Source organism: Ictidomys tridecemlineatus, chromosome 3 (assembly GCF_052094955.1).
Source record: "Ictidomys tridecemlineatus isolate mIctTri1 chromosome 3, mIctTri1.hap1, whole genome shotgun sequence".
In the NCBI taxonomy this organism is placed as follows: domain Eukaryota; kingdom Metazoa; phylum Chordata; class Mammalia; order Rodentia; family Sciuridae; genus Ictidomys; species Ictidomys tridecemlineatus.
In genome coordinates this window covers 26943102-26962242 of record NC_135479.1, presented here as the reverse complement: position 1 = coordinate 26962242, position 19141 = coordinate 26943102, and the positions used below count along the sequence as shown (strand labels likewise).

The window sequence follows — 19141 nt, the reverse complement described above, 5'->3', positions numbered from 1 at the left end:
GTCTTGGGAAAGGGTGGGGGTACGGGGGCATTGCATCCAATTTTAAGAACACATAGACAAAATGTTAGACATTATGGACTCCCATGGCTTCCTGTCCCCACTCAGATCTCTGCATAATGGAGTGCGAGTTCCATGGGAGCAGGGACCAGGCTGACCATTCTATCCCCAGCTCCTAACAGAGTCAGGTACTTGGACAGTCTTCTGAGTAACGGACAGACTGAGAGAATGGCTGAAGATGGCACCTCATGTGCAGAAGGAGTCTAGAAGAGAGGCAGAAGAAGAGAAGGCACAATGGGTTATTCTTGACTCTCCTCTTATTATTTCAAGCCTTCGAAATGATCTTGGGTGCTCCTCATAGCTAAGTCTTTCAAGTTCTTTCAAGAGGCAAGTGAATCGTTAACAATGCAAAAGTCAAAGTTCTCCCTTCTGACATTTAACAAGCAACGCATCAGGATCTGAGAAGTAGGGAAGAAGTCAGGAAGGAAGATCAAGAGAGATCCTTCCACATCAGCTGGGTACCATGCAGGCGGCTAAAAGAGAGGAAAGGAAGAGATTGAAAATGTTTGACCATTGCATATGCTATTTACTTAATATTTGTAACAAACTCATGGGGGAATTTTTTTTAAATTTTTTTATGGTGGTAAAATACATATAGTCTAAAACTTGACCGTCTTAACCACTTTTAATTTCTGTGCATTAAGCACATTCATAGTGCTGTACAACCTTCACCATGAGCCATCTCCAGAACTTGTTTTGTCTTGCAAAACTGAAATTTTATAACCATTCAACTAACTTTCCACTCCTCCCTCCCCAGCCCCGGCCCCTGGGAATCACTATTCCACTTTATGTGTCTATGATTTTGAATACTCTAACTACCACATGTAAATGGAACCCATTTATGTTTAAAGCAATTACTCCTAAGGAGGGACTGTGTCCTTTTGCTATTTGTTTTTTAAAATGCCTTATAGCTTTTTCTGTCCTTCATTTTCATGGAGAAATTTTTGTTGTCTCTATGGTTAAGGAAACTGAAGCTTAAGAGATGAAATCAACTACCCAAGGTTACACGGCTAACAAGAGGCAGACTGGGAATCTTTTGACTCCAGAGTCCTTGATTTCTCCACCTGCTGTGTGTCATGTGTTTTCTAAGTACTAGGAAAATGCAGACAAGCATACGATATAGCCTTGCCTTGCTTCAGTGGGCAACAATTTTCTTAGGAACATTAGACAGACACAGATGAGTGGATTTCTAGAAATGTAGGAAGCCTGTGATACTTGCCCAGTGGTACAAAGGATAACTCCTGATGCAGCCTCGCATACCATAGCATGTACCTGGGTGTCACTGGATTGAATCCCATGTTCCTGAACTCAATGTCATGGTAAGAGAATTACATACGTCTAGCTCTATGGGATCTACTCCCCATAATGGATGGATTTGGCAATACATAATAGATACTGTGATAACGGGGCACACCATTTGGCCCACAATTTGCCTCACAAAACACACTTGGATTAGTAAAATGTTTTATCCTTTGGGATATTTACCATAGTATTTTTTACAACAGTGAAAAAGTAAAAGGAGGGTAAAATTCAATAATGAACTAGATACTTTTACAATGAAATATTATGCAAGCATTTGAAAGTGATATCACAAAAAGATTAACAGCAGGGGCATATATATCTATGTGAAAAATGATGTATTATCTATATGCAGATACATAAAAATGATCTCATAAAATGTGCCTATATATTGTTATGAGAGTGAAAAGTATATGTAACAAAATATTAGTAGTGGTTTCGGCTAATTGTGAAATTGTGGCTGATTCTTTTTTTCTTGAGCTGTTTTATATCTTCTGAAAATCATATGCAATGCCACAGAAAAAAATAAATTTTACTTAAATGTGAAGTAATGTCAATTGCAAACATCTTGGAACCATTGGGCTGCCAAAAAGCAATGAATTGGGACACAAAAAGAAGGGAAATTTTCATTGTCTCATTGCAGCTAAATATACATGCATTTAAGGCTGGAGAACAGGAATGGAGCCTTCAAAGAGGACCGTTTGGTTGCACGGAAAGGGTGACTTAGCAAAAAAGGGACTTTATCAATAAGATGTGCAGTATTTGAGAAACCACAGGTCTTGAAAGTATTGTGATGAAAGGATGGAGTTCAAGCAATTTCTGCCCCTGCCCACTCTCTCTCTCTCTCTCTCTAGTCACATCTGGTTCATTCATCTCTCCTTGTGTTCTGACTTTTCCTACTGTCTGTGACCTTGCAGTTCAAGCACTCAACAGAGACTCTCCAGGGTTTCCATCAGAGTATTGATTGACTGTTTCAGATACATAGAAGAGAGATGATTGCCTTAGTGTGTATCTGTTAGCTTTTGCTGCATGACAAACCATCCCAAAACTTAACAACCTAATTATTTAGCTCCAAATCTATGTCTCAGTGGGCATTGCTTCTGGTCTGTTATAAGCCATGCTGATCTTGACAGGGCCAATTAGCTGATGGATCAGCCGTGGGTTGGCTGGTCTAGGTTGATCTCTCCGGGGTTGGCTCTTCTCCTTGTGGTCTCATCCCCTAGCCTACTAGCCCAGGTTTACTTGCATGGTACTCTCAAGTTTCCAAGATGGTGCCTGGAAGCATGGAAAGCCTCTAAAAGCTGCTCCGAGCTAGCACATTGCTGCTGCTACATGCTATCAGCCAAAGTCAGCAATCAAACCAGCCCAGACTCAAAGGCACAGAAAAAGACACTGTGAGGCTGGGGTAGAATTATGGATTTTTGTAAACTGCACATAATCCCCCAGGGATCCTGGTTGACACAGGATTCACTCAGTAGCTGCACCACATTTACATTTCCACATGATGTCCTTGGTTGATGTAGCACAGGAAAAGAGAGACTATAGAAGTGTGCATAAACTTTTCATGATTTCAGCCCGGAAGTGACACTTGGGATGTCTCACAGCCCATGGCCAACATCAGTCACATGGGCTCCACCTAACAGTAAGGTGGTTGAAAAAAAAAAAATGAATCAGTGGAGGGCTTGGTGAGCAATCCAAGAACTAAAATAACCGATCAATAACAAAGTCAGGATCGGAAAGGTGGACGGGCAGGTAAAAGTGAATGCCACAGAGCAAAAATATAAGGACACATCTAACGAAGGAATCAGAAGTTAGGAGAAACCTTTAAGGAATCTCTTGCACAGAAAACTGGGAGTAAGCAGGAAGAGAAGCCAAGTAGTTCAGCATCCAATAACCCAGAAGCATCCCATCTAGACTCATTCAAAGTCTCTCCTAAGCTCCAGACCTTGCTCCAAGAGCTAAGTCAACCCAGGAGAGAAAGGAAGTAGAGTCCCAGATAGGAACCATGTTCTAGAGTCAGTTGTCCGGAAGTGCTAAGGTCATAATCCAGAAAATGAAGCTGAACCCCAAGTCCAGAGAGAAAAGAAAGAAGGCAAAAGAATACAGAGCGGCAAGCATAGCAGTTGGAAGGGACTAAAGCAAGATGGGAATCAGGGATATGGAATTAATCTAGGGCTGGGTGAAATGGGAAACTTGTATGACCCTCTAGTTTGGCTGGTAGCCTGAGGAGGGATCAGAGTTATCCTGTGCAACGTCTGATGGCAGCAGCAGGACAGGGATCTAACTAAAACACAGGACCAGACCCCTAAGACCAGACCCACAGCGCTTCCTTCTCCCACCAGCCTTTGCTCCTAGTCGTCTCTTCTGACTTTCTTGTCCCTCATCTGTTCCTGGCATCCCTCCCTGCTAATTGCTTTCTCCAATTTCTCACACCTGAGATTTTTTAAACTTTACAGAATCTCTGCCTTCCAAACATTTATGGTAAGAGGGAGAAGTTATCTTTTTATAAGGTGCAATGTACAGAATATTAGTTGCAGTTGGTGAAGTCACCTTTGAGTTTCCAACCTCAAATTCCTAAATGGCAATGTGGTATGTGGTTTACGCTTCACAGGAATACCTTAGAAGCCAGGTAGGGCAGGGATGTGTATCTGGGAAGGCTGCCATTTCCTACTTCACTTGTGGATTTCGCCTAATGCCTTCTGATCAGAAGAAGGAAAAGGCATCGGTCTACACACCATGCTGGATTTGGGGCACAGTGGAAGGACAACTTGCCTGACCTGTCCGCCTTTGCCTTGCAGGTCAGTGGGACTATGTACAACACTGGAAGACATGTGTCCCTCCGCCTGGACAAGGAGCACTTGGTCAACATATCAGGAGGTCCCATGACGTACAGCCATCGGCTGGAGGAGATCCGGCTACACTTTGGGAGTGAGGACAGCCAAGGGTCGGAGCATCTCCTCAATGGACAGGCCTTCTCTGGGGAGGTAGGTAGGTCGTCAGACTACTAAGGTCAAGTGCCAGTTCGTGAGGTTTGGTGCCTATTTACTTCCAAGGTGGAATAACAGATGGGAAGATTTCCCTTGAATCTGTGAAACGAGAAGGTCTGTGTCTCCTTTCTCCATCTGTCTTTTGCATGTTGGTGTGGAAGTCTATAACCAGCTCCTGATATCTCCCAGGGAATGAAACAGTAAAACCGAGCATTATCTTGTGAGACATTGGTGCAGGTCTCTTAAGACTCATGCCCTATTATATCTCCAGGGCATTATTTGACCCCAGATCCTCATCCCTCACTACTCACCTGAACCCATCAGCCCCTTGTGTGCCACGTATGATGGTGCAGATTTGTAATTCTCCCTTCTGCTAGAATAGGCTTTATTTGCTCAAAACTAAAACATACTGTGAAATAAATGTCAGGCAACTAAATGGTTTGTCTGAGAATCTGCAGAATGGAAATGTCATCGTGTGCCACCATTAACAGTAAGTGTCACTATGTGCCACCGTCTACCCAAACAAAACTCAGGCCACAGCAGTAAGCCCAACCATGGCTTCAATTATAGAATGGGAACTAAAGTTTAAACAGACTTCATCTGTGATGGGACACTTGACAAACAGGATGTAGCTAATTTTGACCTGATTTCAATGCAATATACTTAAGGGTGGTTATCAACTAGGGACCGGGGGTCCTCATATGCTCAAATGCCCTGTAACTCATGACAAGAGGGATTTGAAATTGCAGAAGCATGTATATCACTAAGGCTCTTTGTTGTTTTTTGTTGTTGTTGTTGTTGTTTGTTTGCTTGTTTGTTTTTTTTTTTAATCCAGGTCATGTTTAAACCTGCCTGGCATTATTTTTAACATGGTAGGGTCATACACCGAGAAACAGACCCACAGCTTGAAGGAGTCCGTTGGCCAGATTTTGATGTGTGTTTAAAACATAACAACTAAGAGAGTCTGCCTGGGGACTCAGCTAGTTACCAGGGATACAGGGATTTTTAAAAGAAAAAGAGAGAGAAAAAAAGAGAGAGAGAGCTCCTACCACATAGGAGTTCAAAGAGTGCTATATTCAAATCATTAAAGTATAATGTCATGCTGTAATAGAACTGTACAAAGACCTTAGCATACTCAAAGGAAGAAGTGACAAATTTCACTTGAAGGGGTTAGAAGAAGCTTCACAGAGGAGTTGCCCTTTGAACTGGGCTCTGAAGAGAGGCAATGAAGAGCAATTTTAAGAGCATCAGCTTTGGAGTCAAAGGACCTGGGTTTGTAGCTCCTGCTTTGATACACACTAACCGTGTTATCTTGGGATATTACTTGGGCCTTCTAAGGCACAATTTTGACATCTCTCGAGGTTATTTTAAAATTTAAGTGAGATTTCAAATGTAAGGAGCAGTGGAAGTATTTTGGTTGATAAGACAAAAAAACAGAAGATGAAGCAGGAAATGAGGGATAGCATAAGAAAAGGCCAGAGGCATGTCAGGGGCACTGTGTGTTGGAGAAGCTGCATGCAGATTTCATCTAGCACTTTATCTGGGATCTATTAGTAATGGCTGCATGGACAGTGGGGTTAAGCATCTATTGGGGGAAAAAAATCTAGAATTGATTAGGGATGTCTGCAAAGGCCATGTATTGGAAAATCCGGGGTGTGGCAGGGCATATGATAAAAACAGGGTAAAAACTCCCAATTTGAGCATAACTGGGGACTGCCAGTCTGAATTAAAAAAACATTCAAAGTTAGACAAACTCTTCCTTTTGAGGATGTAGATTATCTTAACATTTGTATTTATTTTAACTGTTGGTTTAGTGCCTCACTCACTTGTCTGCTGTTATTCCTTTGTTTTTCTCCCTCACTGGACTGTCCTTTCCTGGTGCCTGGACACCAACACAACACTGTCTCAGAGTGGAAGTATTTCTACTGTTTAAATTAGGAGTGAAAATATAGATGGGTTCTAGGCTAAAATCTTTACATCGTAGAGTTCTTTGTATCACTTACTTCTTCCATATGTCATAAGGGTGTTTTGTGACTTGTACATGAACAGGTTACAATTTTGGACTAAATAAGTGCTCCTGGAATCCTTAAGGGAAGCACAGAAACTTGATCTCATAGGGTATTTATTTTTCCAGACCTTCCCCAGACCCCAGAGATCAGGTAACCCTAAGAATCTGCATGTTTCAAAAGTTCCCAGGAGAGCCTAAGACTCTGTGTAGGAAGTGCTCCCTCAAGAGGACCTGAAGTGCTCTCAATGAAGAAAGCCTTCAGTGAAGAATGCCTTTTAAAAGAGTAGCAAATAAATACTGAGAACTGGGAGGCCCCGTCAGAACATTTGTGTCTGGGTCCTTCCCCAACCCAGCTGAGTCAGAATCTCAGGGAACTGGGGGTTCAGGTAGAGTTTTTGTAAAGCTTTCCCCTAGAGGTTTTGGTTAGCAACTTCTATGTCAATTCCAGGACAAGCTCTGCCTGAATTACACCAGTTTTCTAAAGAAGACTTAAAGAATAAAACCTTACTGTACAAAAAAAGAGAAAAAGGAGGGGGAAGGGAACACACACAGGTAATTGCTTCCTGGGGAAATAGCAAGCTGCAGTGCTCTCTGAACTGACTGGACTTGGGGAGCAGCTTCCCCATGGACACACCCATTGTTCCAAGGCAGGTTTGAGCATCAGCCTCAGCATAAGTAGAGTTAGACCTTGCTGAGTAGACCACATCAGGTGTAGCACATTCCTTTCCAAGCCCCTCAATATGAGGTGTCTGTAGAAAATCAGGGTGTGTATTTCAGTGCAAGAAACCAGAATTTTGAATGCTCCAAAAAATGCCATATGGCAGATCACTGGAAAAGCAACTGGCCAATTGAGCCCCTTAAAGGGATTCTAGTGAACAAGAAACGTTTAGATTTTTTTTTTCTTCAGCATGACGGAAGAGACTTAGAGCCAATGGGTCGAAGCTATAGAAAAATGGAGTTTAGCTAAATATATGTTCTATCAATGAAGGCCAGCCATCAATGAAATGAATTTGCTTCTGGAAAACAGTGAATTGCCATTGTGGGAATTACTGAGTATGGAACAGAACCTGGTGTCTTCACACAAGCGGGTGAATTTCTATTCAAGAAATTCTACACAATCTATGATTTTCCCATAGATATTTTCTCCGATGGTGCTCTACCGAGGATTCGCCTCAGGAGAAAGAAAAAATACATGTCCCGCCGTAGCTTCACTTTTCCCTTTTATTTTGTGCTCCCTTTGAAGCCACCTGGGTCTCTATTTCTGACTATCCTCTGAGAGGACCCAAGTAGACACTTCCCACAACAAAGTGTGTGTTTATGTCATTGACAGTGAATAATCACATTGCCATCTGCCCCATCTATCATTGCTGATGGTGATAAGTCAATTAATGGTAGCCATCTTCCTTAGCATAGTGCAATAGTTGTTATCTGAAGAGCTGGAGATTAATTGCAGTCTTGTCTAGTGAGTTTATTATAATTGATGGTAATCATTTGCTTTGTTTTATAAAGCTGCATGGATGTACGACACAGTCAGCAACTGCATTTTTGTAAAAATTATTCATGTCCTACATGGAGAACGCCTGGGTGCCTTGTTGGGGGTGGGTGATAAATGAGCAATATTCAGGGATTCAAATGTCTCAATTTTTTTAAAGGCAAAAATTAACTGTTTTTAATAAGTAAAACCCTTAGCTTGCTAATCATGTCTAAGTGCTTAGATTAATATCCAGTACAAAGTAGGGTATTTATGAAAAGAAACAAATACATTTAACCAAGCAAAAGATCATATTGGAAAAGAAGCGTGCCTGTGGATTAAGTTGCAATAGCAAGACTAGACAAGAACAAAATCTTTCTTATTTGAGAGACATTGGACAAATTCATTTTCAAAACCTTTAAGTTCTTCTTTTCAAAGAGATAAAGGGTGCCCTGAGATTTGCACCAGCCCCTCCACAGGCTGTCTGTGGCCTGATCGTTTTTTTTATTTTATCCACTCTTTGCATGACTACTGTACTGTGTGAGTGGCTCTGAGCAAGGCCAGAGCCCAGCTTCTACTCAGAGAAGCCTACAGTGTATTGAGAGCTATGTATGCTGACAGACAACATCCTGTGAGTATCTTTGAGGTTTATTTTGGAAGAGGATAATGAAATAATTCTCTTTGAATCATAATAAGAGAGAATGGGCCAGGGGCAATGGCACACTCCTATAATCCCAGCAACTCAGGAGGCTGAGGAAGAAGGATTGCAAGCTCAAGACCAGCCTCAGCAAGTTAGTGAGGCCCTAAGCAACTTAGTGAGACCTTGTCTCCAAAAAAATAAATAAATAAGTAAAAAGGACAGGGGATAAGACTCAGTGGTAAAGCACCCCTGGGTTCCATCCCTTGTAATGAGAGAGAGAGAGAGAGAGACAGACAGACAGACAGACAGACACTGAGGGAGGGAGGGAAAGGATGAACAACTGGGTATAGAAGCTCACCTGCGGCTCCTTCTGAAGGTGGAGTGGAGGCAGTTGACCTTTCTAGGTCACACCCTTGGAATCTCTGATCCTGCTCAAAACACATTTGAGGAAGGAAGGTTAAAGGTCATGTGTAAAATATAGGGGGTTTTTTCTTCTTCTTTTTTGTAGCTTGAATCAGAAAAGATAGAACATCTATCTCAGAACTAATAACTAAAACTGAACAACACAAAATTCAGGCCTCTTCTTCTTCAAGGAAACAATTATTTGCATCCTTTTCCCTAAAGCAACATGAATCTGTAGGACAAGCAACAAACACCAAGTTGGACTCAAGTGTGTGTGAGTGTGAACAGTGGGGGGAGCACCAACAGAAAACCAGGGCCCAGGAGGCCTTGCACGGCTCGGGGAGGAAGGCTCAGGCCATCCAGCGAGCACTTAGCTGTGTGGCTGGGATCTGCTGGTAGAGATACATCAGTGGCACAATGGAAGGTTAAGAGAGAATGAGAATATCCGGATGTCTAAGAGTAACAGGTACATGGGTAATGTACGGAAGTGCTGCTCATGGGCCCTGAGAAAGCTCTTCTCTCCACTCTGAAAGCCAGCTCCAACTCCTACCCTCTTCCACCTCAGTCTTCCTGTTGGAGATTCCCAAGCTCCCTTCCCTCCCCTCAGCTCACTCCCAGCTAGCCAGGTGCTGCCCCCTCTGGAAGTCCAGATAATCCTGTCTTCATCTATTACAGGGGTTTGCAAACCATACCTTAAGGGATAAGTCCAGCCCAGGAGCTGAGAATGGTTTACATTTAAAAGATTGATTAAGAAGAAAAAGAGCAGGAGGAAAGGGAATAAAAAGGAGGAGGAGAAGGAAGAGGAGAGAGAGGAGAAGAGAAGCAGGTGGAGGAGGAGGAACAGCAGCAATAGACAGCCATGGAGACCATGTGTGGCCTGCAAAGGCCAAAATATTTCCTACCTGTTCTTTTACATAAATGTTTTGCCAACCCCAATCTATGATGTTACCCATCAGAGTGGATCTTGTAACTGTTGATTCTCATTTCTATCAGAACCCTGGGAATTTTATCTTGATCATCACTCTATGCCCATCTCCTCCTATGTTGTCTGGCACATGAAAGCCAATAAATGTTGACCACATGAAGCAATGAATGATCTTGGTGACCCTCTCCACGTAAGAGCTATTCGTCTTTGTGTGCCATGCACCTAGCCCAGTGCCTTAAGTACAGTAAACGCTCAAGTGATGCTTGTGGAGTGAATCAGTGGATTGCTGAATCAACAAGTCAACCAATTGTGTCCCAGGAACAAGAACCTTACAAAATTTTTTTTCCCTGAAATTCTGAGGTGTATGGCATTCATTGACTACACAGAATATATGCCACCCCGTTTAAGTGAAAGTTGGATTGTTTTGATAAAAGATACCTGAAGCATCACATTCCCCCAGAAACAGGAAAAGAGAAAAAAGGCTTTAGTTCATCATTACCGCTAAGACTTCTTCTAGGATTTCTCTAGGAAAGAAGTAAGCTTTGTGAAGTTCAAAATATGTTTATAAAGCACAAACCAGGCTCTACCCTAAATATGATGGAAGACACCAAGTGATGAAATAATGAGGGGTCACCTGAAGGGATTTCAGATTCACTGGAGGGACAAGGCAAAGACTTGAGTCGATCCATTACTGTGCAGCACAATGCAGTACTTGCCCAGCCAGGTCCATAGGTGGCTGCAAAATCTCACTGCCAACATCTGGTCACTGTTTACATGCTTCATGATTGACCTTCATTCATTTGACCCGTTAACAGATATTGATTATCTGCTATGTGCTGCAAGTGAATACAACAGATAAAAATCCATACCCTTCAAGTCTTTACAGGCAGATAATAATAATAAACATAATAAATGAATACGTTTATGTGTTCAGAATTGTTAGAGTCTGTAAACAAGTCAGGATGGCGCCTGGCATTTTGCCAGAGGGAGTGGTTTGTGAAGTAACGCCAGTGAGCCAGTAAGTGTGGAGATTACTTATTGGTTGACTGCTGTATCGAGTTTATGTTAATTAAGATAAGCTGTGTGGAATGTATAAATACCTCTGTTGTCCTACAATCAACGGCTCCCACTCCTGCTGTATCAATGTACACAAGTTGCTCATCACCCCCCGGTTATTTTGCTGCAGCCGGACTGCGGCACAGAATATGATAAAAGCTCTGGGGACAAAAACGGAGTCAAGTAGGGGGAACAGAGACTGGGGAATAGAAGTACTGTTATGAGTTTAAATTGGGAGGCCAGAGTTGATCTCATGGAGAGGATGGCATCTGTGAGCTGGCCGGGAGGACATCCCGGGGAAGGACATCTCAGGCAGGGCCAGCGGCCAGCACAATGCCCCTGGAGTGGGAGAGAAGAGAGAAGCAGCACGGGCATGCGTGGGAAGGGTTGAGGCATGAGGTCAGAAGGTAGGAGCAGGGCCAGGGGCTGCTGCTGCAATACACGGGGGTCCTCTCTGCACGGGCTTTGCATAGACTTTAGCTTTTACGATGAATCAATCCCAAAGCACGTGGACATAAATTCTCCTATTTGATCAATAAACACAAGCTCAATGAGGCTGCTGTTAATGTTATCTCCTTTGTACCTGGGTCGAAATAGGGCCCAAGACAATGAATGACCAAGGTCAGACTTAACTCAGGTCTTCTGATTCACGGCACTGTTTAACGGAGGCCAAGGTTTATCCATAAACCCCACAATAATAATTATTTGCTGCAGCTGGGACTCAGCACAGTGGAAAAATCCAAAGACCAACCAGCCACAGAGTCTGCCTTTAAGGAGTCTATGATCCAACAGAGGATCCTGTTGGCCCAGTCACCCTGTTCACTCCCATTGGTCCTGGAATACTTTTTAATATCTTCCTCTATACCTAATGGGCTCTAGATAAATACTGCTGAACAAAGAGATTGAATGAGTAAATGAAGATCATTTAAAAGACGGGAGCTTTCAACGTGCCTAAACTATGCCCAGCAAATCACGAACGAAATTTTATAGTCGTAATGACAAACCTAATCAAGTTAATGTCAATATTAACAGAAGTTCTAGAATTTTTATGTTAAATTATTCACAAAATTCAAGGTAAGTGAATTCTTCAGGGTACCTGGGAGGATCGATGGAATCATTTTGGAGCTAGTAGGCTAGGATAATTCACTTAGATTCTTCATGTCAGCCCTGGAATTACTCCCAGGACCCAACTAGGGAGCTTGTTTCTTGCCAATGCTAAAAGCCAACCCTCTGGATTCTGGTTCCACCCAGAGCGAGCAAACTGGCCTTGGAGAAGCAGAGCAAACAGGGGTCAGGAGTCCAGATGGTGGTCATGCACGCTGTAAACACAACAGCAAGTGGATGGTGACTGTGATCTATGGATACAGAGTTTTCCCTCTGGAAATGGTCGTGATGACTTTTGGAAAGGACAGGCCACTACAGCTCCCTGCACTGCCAATTTTAAACTTTTAAACGGACACAGCAGGGCGGCCTCAGAGTGAAGATATTGCATGTGAACACAGCCTGCTGAGGTCAATTCACCATCCCGTGGACTCCATCCTAACCTGAGTCATGCCTCTGGCCTGGTCCCACCAGGGTGGCATTATGACAGCCACCATCCTCCTCCTCTGTCCTCTGACCTTCCTTCCCCACGGTGTTTCTGATGATAAAGCCTGGACGGAGGCGTTACATCGAAAAGATAATGTTCCAGACAGGAACTAGCCGGAAATGGACAGGGTTCGGCCTCAGACCTAACTGTCACCATGGAGACCATCCGTCATCCCTTTGCAAGTGATGAATGAGGACTTCATTTATCAGCAGCCGTGACACTGCCATTGAAGGGATGAGTCCTACTCACAACAGTCCAGTGAACTTAACTGCATTTTCAAAACTGTTTTCCAAAGCCACAGGAATAAAATCAATTGGCAAAGAAGGTCTTAAATAAGAATGACCTACTCGCTGCTACTCTGACCTCTGTCAGCAGTTCGTGAAAACTTGCAGAGGCTCCACGAGAGCTCGCATTTCCCACTTCCAGATACAGACCCAGACTTGGAAAGAATCAATCTACTAGAAACTTCCATCTTAAGGGTCCCTGTCAGATGCACTTTTGAGATCATCTCTTCCAACGCACCTACTGTATGGACAAAGGAAAAATCAAAAGTCAGAAGGACAAAGGCCTGAGGTCACTGAGATGGAGTGGCAGAATTGGGATCAGAACCTCCGTTGCCACTTAGTTTGGGATTTTTAATTTAAAATTCTGTGAAATCCCAGGATTCAAAAGTCCCTTTTGGTGGTTTGGTTTAAATACCCAGGACAACCTGCAGCCCAAGCATCAGATTTCCTGTATGAGTGAGCAGATGCCTGTCACAAGGGCTTTTATGGGAGTCAGCTTCAAAACAGCAAAGACTTTGGCCGGTTACTTTACAAACATGAGCAGGATGAGTGTCCGTGAGGAAATAGATCTTAAGAGTGCCAAAGTGCCCCTCCAAAAAAAAAAAAAGATCAGCAATTGAGGGCGAGCCATCATGGTGCCTGGTTGCAAGAAATGTGAAAATTAAAGATTGGGAGACTAAAAATGGAAAGTGTAATGCCTTAAAGATCCTTCTTTGGTCTCAATATGGAAAAGCAATCAAACTATTGCGTTAAGAACCTAAGGATAGGAGCGATATTTCTGGGCCATTTGAACCCTCCTGCCCACATAACCCTAAGATCCTCCAGAACAGCTCTATAATATTAAATATAAGTAATCTAGGTAATAATATTGCAAAATTAAATCGTTAGGTGTCTAGCCACTTGCGGGAGGTGCTGCTATACACAAAGCCATTTAAAACTCCCAGATTCATTTGCTCTGACATATCGATAAACTTCTGCTGAAACAAAGCTAATCGTCTCGATGGTGCCAACTTAATTGCTCGCCAGTTGACAGATAATAAACAGACCTGAGGATTAAAATATGAACTAATTACTGTACTCAATTCCATTTACTTGATTTCATGTTCCATTAATTTTTTGCATCATTTCTGGTAGAAGCCTTAGATTTATGGTTACCCCAAATGAATTATGCCACTTAGTTGCCTGTGGCATGCTCATGTTCAGAATCGGTTGGAAAGGGCAGAATTCTGGGCAGTAAATATTTAGCAGAAGCACCTAGGATATAGTAAGTGAAGGTAATTATCCATTCCCAAATACCAGCCAGAGTCAGCCTCTATAAATCTATCCCCATCTCAGCACTAAAAGGGCAACAGTAGGATTGCTCTCATGATTATTCATTGGATCTGCTTGTTAGAGGCAGTCTCCAAAAGCGGTGGTTGCTTTGGCTGGAAGGGGACTCAAGGGAAGCAAGACTAGCACCTCGAGGGGAAAGGGCATTGGCCTTTTGGTCGCTCGGGCCATCAGACAGAGGGCAACATTTTAGACTTTCTGAATTCAAGAGCCCTCTCTTGTCACTTGCGACCTGTGTGATCTTGGTAAAAGGAAAGTTGGGTAAATCATTTCACCTTTTTGAGTCTTTTTAAACTGTGAGATGGGGCCAATCTTGTGGGTCCTATATATGTTACAGGATAATTATGTAATGCAAGAAAAGTAAATAAATAGCCCTTCTAGGGGAGAGCATTTTAAGACATAAAGTGCCAAACAAGTCGATTATTGGTCTGCCTTTTAAACATTAGAACTCGGACAGTCCAAACCCCTTACAGATAAGATATATTAGCATCATCACAATGAATTAATCAGTACCACCATCAGCTGTCATTTACTGTACACATACTATATCTCAGGGTCTTATCACACCCAATCCTTACAATAAAATTGAGAGCTAGCACTCATTAGCACCATAGTGTATATGAAGGAAAGAAATGTGGAGACTGTAGTCACATGACTGCTACAGGAAAGAGATAAAATCTGAAGCCAGGTGTCTGATCCCAGCTATACACCCAAGAGACCTTAAGCCAGTCATCTGACCTCTCTGGGCACCTGATCTCATAAGCCCATTTTCTCTAATCCTAAGCGCCCTGTTCTGCACCCGAGATGATCTTTCAGCTCCTCTTCACTTTGCTTTAAAAGCAGTCTGCATTTTTCTCTTGACTGTAAAGTGAGACCGGAGCCTATTTCTCCAAGCAGCAGAATAGTGGCATGAAATATGACACAGCGTCACTTGTTCTTGCTCAGGATGGGAGCCTCGTTCTCCTTCCCCGCCCAGCTGGACAGCAATCAGGATGTTACACACAGATAGACATTGGTGGTTTTCTTTTTTAATCTCTCTTCTTAAAAATATAAATGCAAGTTATTGTATATCTGTAAATTTGTGCATGAACGCATCCATCCGCACCCCCTCTGCAAAATAAGAAAAACTGTATTCCTTAGTCTCAGGGGTAGCTGGGGTGAATACATTTTCTTGCTTTGAATCTATTTGCTGAGCTAGAAATTTCTGGATTTGGCCTTGAAAATGAATCCTGCAGGAGCTATTTGGCAAAATGAGCTTAGCCAGGGGTTTTAAATCACACTCCCAGCCAGGAAAAGGGAGGAAGGCCCTGGGATCACAGATACCTGCTTCAGGACCTGGTGCCCCTGCATCAGTTTTTCAAAGCAAATCGTTGTGTCTGCTTCAGCAAAGACTAACTGTCTATGGACCCAATGGCTACCCCAGAACAGCTGCTGTTTCTGGAAGGTCCTTGGTGGGGGTCAAGCATTTTCTGGCCACTGCATCAGCCTCTTTAGGACTGATGGGTTCCCCTGACCCAGAGGAGGAGCTGTGGCCTCTGTGCATGAGCAGATGTTAATGGTTCAGGTGAGAACTGGTGGAGTTATTCATTCTTTGTTTGAATCCAGGCTCCATCACTTACCCATTTGTGACCTTGGGCAAGTGACTGAAACTCTTAGTGCTTTATTAATGAGTTTCCTTATTAATAAGATAAGACAAGTAATGATGCCTAAGCTATAGAGTGGTTCTCCCCAGCTTTAGTAAGGTTAGTTTACATACTAAAAAATTCAGCACTTTTAAGCCATTAAGTCCCAATGTGAATATTTCAATGAAACTGACACAGGTGCATTAAAGGAGGTTGGAAATCACCATCTAGAGCTCATTATATAATTTATCATCATCAATAAATATTAGTGAGACCATTAATACTAATGGTTATTAATTATCACTAAATAAAAATTCACCTATTACTTTTCTCAGAGGAACTCTAAAAACATAAATATTAATTTCAAAGTTACCAATAAGTGGTATATTTGTTGCTCAATTTAAGTTTTTTAGATGTTCCATAAAGGGGACATAATGGGTTAACTGTCCCATTTGATGTGGTTTCACAAATGCAGTCACATGAAGACTATCACAATGAACTGGAATACTTCCATCCCTCCAAAAAGTTCCCATGTGATCCTCTGCTGCCCATCCCATCCCCAACCTCAACCCCTGGTAACCACTGATCTGCCATCACCATAGATTTGCCTTTCTTGAATTTCAATCAATAGGCTTATACAATATGTATTCTTTTATCTCTTCCTTTCTTTATTTTCAAATTTAGTTTTGAAGTTACAAGACAATTACACAAAAAAATTATTTTTTATTTGGAAGTACAGTTCTCTGAATTTTAATGGTGTATAGAATTGGATAACCAACATTGTAATCAGAATTAGAAACAGTTCTACCCTCAGGGTTTTTTTTTTTAATATTTTTAGTTGTAGATGTTCACGATACCTTTATGTTGTTTATTTAGTTTTTTTATGTGGTGCTGGGGATTGACCCCAGTGCCTTACGTGTGCTAGACAAGCTCTATACCACTGAGCCACAACCCCAGCCCCCTCCAAGGTTGTTTTAAGGATAAAGAGGATCAATATATGGAAAGTGCTCAAAACAGTATATGGCACACAGTGAGTGCACAAAAAGTGCCAGTTTTAGTTAGCACTGACGTACTTCTTTGAGCTTTCTCTTCCAGAGTCAGCATTTCTATCCTCCATCCACTTCTAACAGGAACCCAGAGTGGCCTCCAAGCAGGAAGTGAGATTCTTACAAACTGCATCCTTTATTCCAAATGCCCTTACTCTAGGAATCTGGGTCCAAGCCCTTTGCTGATTGCCATCTTCTTATCAATGTCAATGCTACCTGCAGTGGGCCCAGCACTTTCTTCTTTGCAAGTGGCACCATTCCTTTCCTGGTGTCTTTGTGTCCTCCTTAGGACCATGGCTTAGCCTAATACTCGCTGCTATGCTTGGCATGTACCCCCTTCAAAATTCAGACATTGCCAATGCTTAACAGGTGATTAGGCCCTGAGGGGATTAAGGCCCTTATAAAAGTGGCTCCTCTCACCTTCAGCCTTGTGAAAATACAGTACCCCTCCCCTCCAGAGGTTGCAGCCCTCAACAGCTGCCTTGACCCTGGACTTTCCACCTCCAGAACTAAAAGAAATTAATTTCTGTTTTTTATAAATTACCCAGCCTCAGATATTCTATCAGAGCAGCACAAATTGAGACTCTTCCTCATTGTATAGGCCCCTGCTAACCTCAGCTTAGATTGGTGGGGAAGTCTCATCCCTTTGAGGTCCTGCAAGGAAATGCCCTCCCCATTCCAGCCTCCAGGTGGCGCCCTTCCCCATCCCCACATGGGGACTTATTCTTTCACAGAGAACCTGCACCTGGAATATTTCCCATGCCCTGTGAGTCCACCTGTGAGATAGGCTACTCACCTGTCCTGGTTTGCCTGAGACAGTCCAGGTTGATGCAGTTAGGGCTGATGTAATCTCAAACATGCCCTGGGTCTAGAGGATCTTAGTCAAGACACTTGACCTCTTTGGATCTTCTTTCCCTCATCCAGAAAACAAAAGCATTAGAGTAGCTCACTCAGGACCCTGCCAGATACCAGGAGGCCTAGGGAAGGAAAAATCATGCATAGTTTTATCATCACATGTAAACATTGAGGGGTCACCATGCTACTTACAACATCAGAAACACTGGTGTGTCACAAAATGTCTGTTCCATTGGGGACATTACCCCAAAGATCAAGATATATAGCCACCCTCATACCTCCTATAAGGTAAAATCTTGAGAAATTAAGCCATTTGAGGTGACACCAAAAATTCAAGTTCAGATTTTTCTGCTCACTTGGGCATGTGAACTTTTGCTGTTGATACTTAAGATATCGAACCTCCTCTTCCTGCTCCTGATGTCGTCACCAAGCTCGCAGTGTGCACACATTCTATCACACTTGAGTCATCCAGCCACCTCCCAGGTAAAAGAGCCCCATGGTTAATAAGGCACTGTATTAGAAACCATAGGTTCCCCTGGGAGAAACTTCATCTACTCTAGTTACAATTGAAATAATTTCTCTGCACTGAGCAGCCCTAGGAAGGAGCCCCGGAAATTGCCAACATCTCCTTAGGCTTTGTTTCCATTCTAGTCTTTAGAGAGCCAGAATAGCAAGGAGATTCTGTCACCTAAGCTCCCCTGTATATGCCTACCAGTGTCCACATTTAGCCTCCTTCCGGGTCAGACAAAAGGGAGGGTGTTCTCTGTTCCAGAAAGCAGGCTTTGCTTATAAAACTCGAGGGCATCCAAACACTCCATCTTACCAAGCTCTAGTGGTACTTCTAGAGATTCATTTAGCTTGATTTACATTACTTTAATTTTCTTAGGGGTGTCTTTACTAGCTGGAGGGTGATTTCCCCCCCTTTAATTAAAGAACAAGTGGATTCCAAAGCACTCAGAACAAAAGAGGCTCCCACCCTGTCTGTCTGGCTTGTCGATTTCTCCTGCTATGTGCTCTCTTCTGAGTGCTTTTCAGCTCCTCTCCACACCTGCCTCCTCCGAGCGGGAACAAGATGGAATGACAAGGCAGGCAAGGTGTGTCTTTCGGTGGAATCAGCCAGCCCTTGGTTTCAATTCATTTAATTTCCTGGAGCATATGGCAATTTGGGAGAGGACCCAGTAGTGAAATCTTTATCTCTTAGATAGAAAAGCAGTATCCAGTCGGAGCCATTCAACAAATACTGATGACGACGCTGAGCCAAGAGTTGCCAGCCTTGGGACGCACCAGCAGCACAGCCATCCAGTCACCAACCTCACAGAGTTCGGGTCCCAAGGGCATCCGAACAAGGTGTTTGGGGGTGCAAACAACAGAAACCCTCTCAAATAAGCTTACACTACAAGAGAAACTTACCAGAATGCCTTTGAGATATGCCCAAGGCCAGTGAAGAAACAGAAAGGCAGAAACCAAACAAGTTCCTTGTAAGCACATGGTTAACAAAATGGCGGAGGCAGGAGAGGAAGCCAACCTCTGGTCAGCAAGCTCTCCTTTATACTGCAGCGAAGTTAATCCATC

General features: G+C 42.9%; 1 protein-coding gene across 1 annotated transcript in view; it reads left to right on the top strand.

Moving 5' to 3' along the window:
- Ca10 (carbonic anhydrase 10) overlaps positions 1–19141 on the top strand; it is a 477395-nt gene that overhangs the window by 369733 nt on the left and 88521 nt on the right. Inside the window, exon 4 of the mRNA XM_040268984.2 lies at positions 4155–4340. Within this exon, the coding sequence (XP_040124918.1) occupies positions 4155–4340 (186 nt within the window). The remainder of the gene's footprint in view (positions 1–4154; positions 4341–19141) is intronic.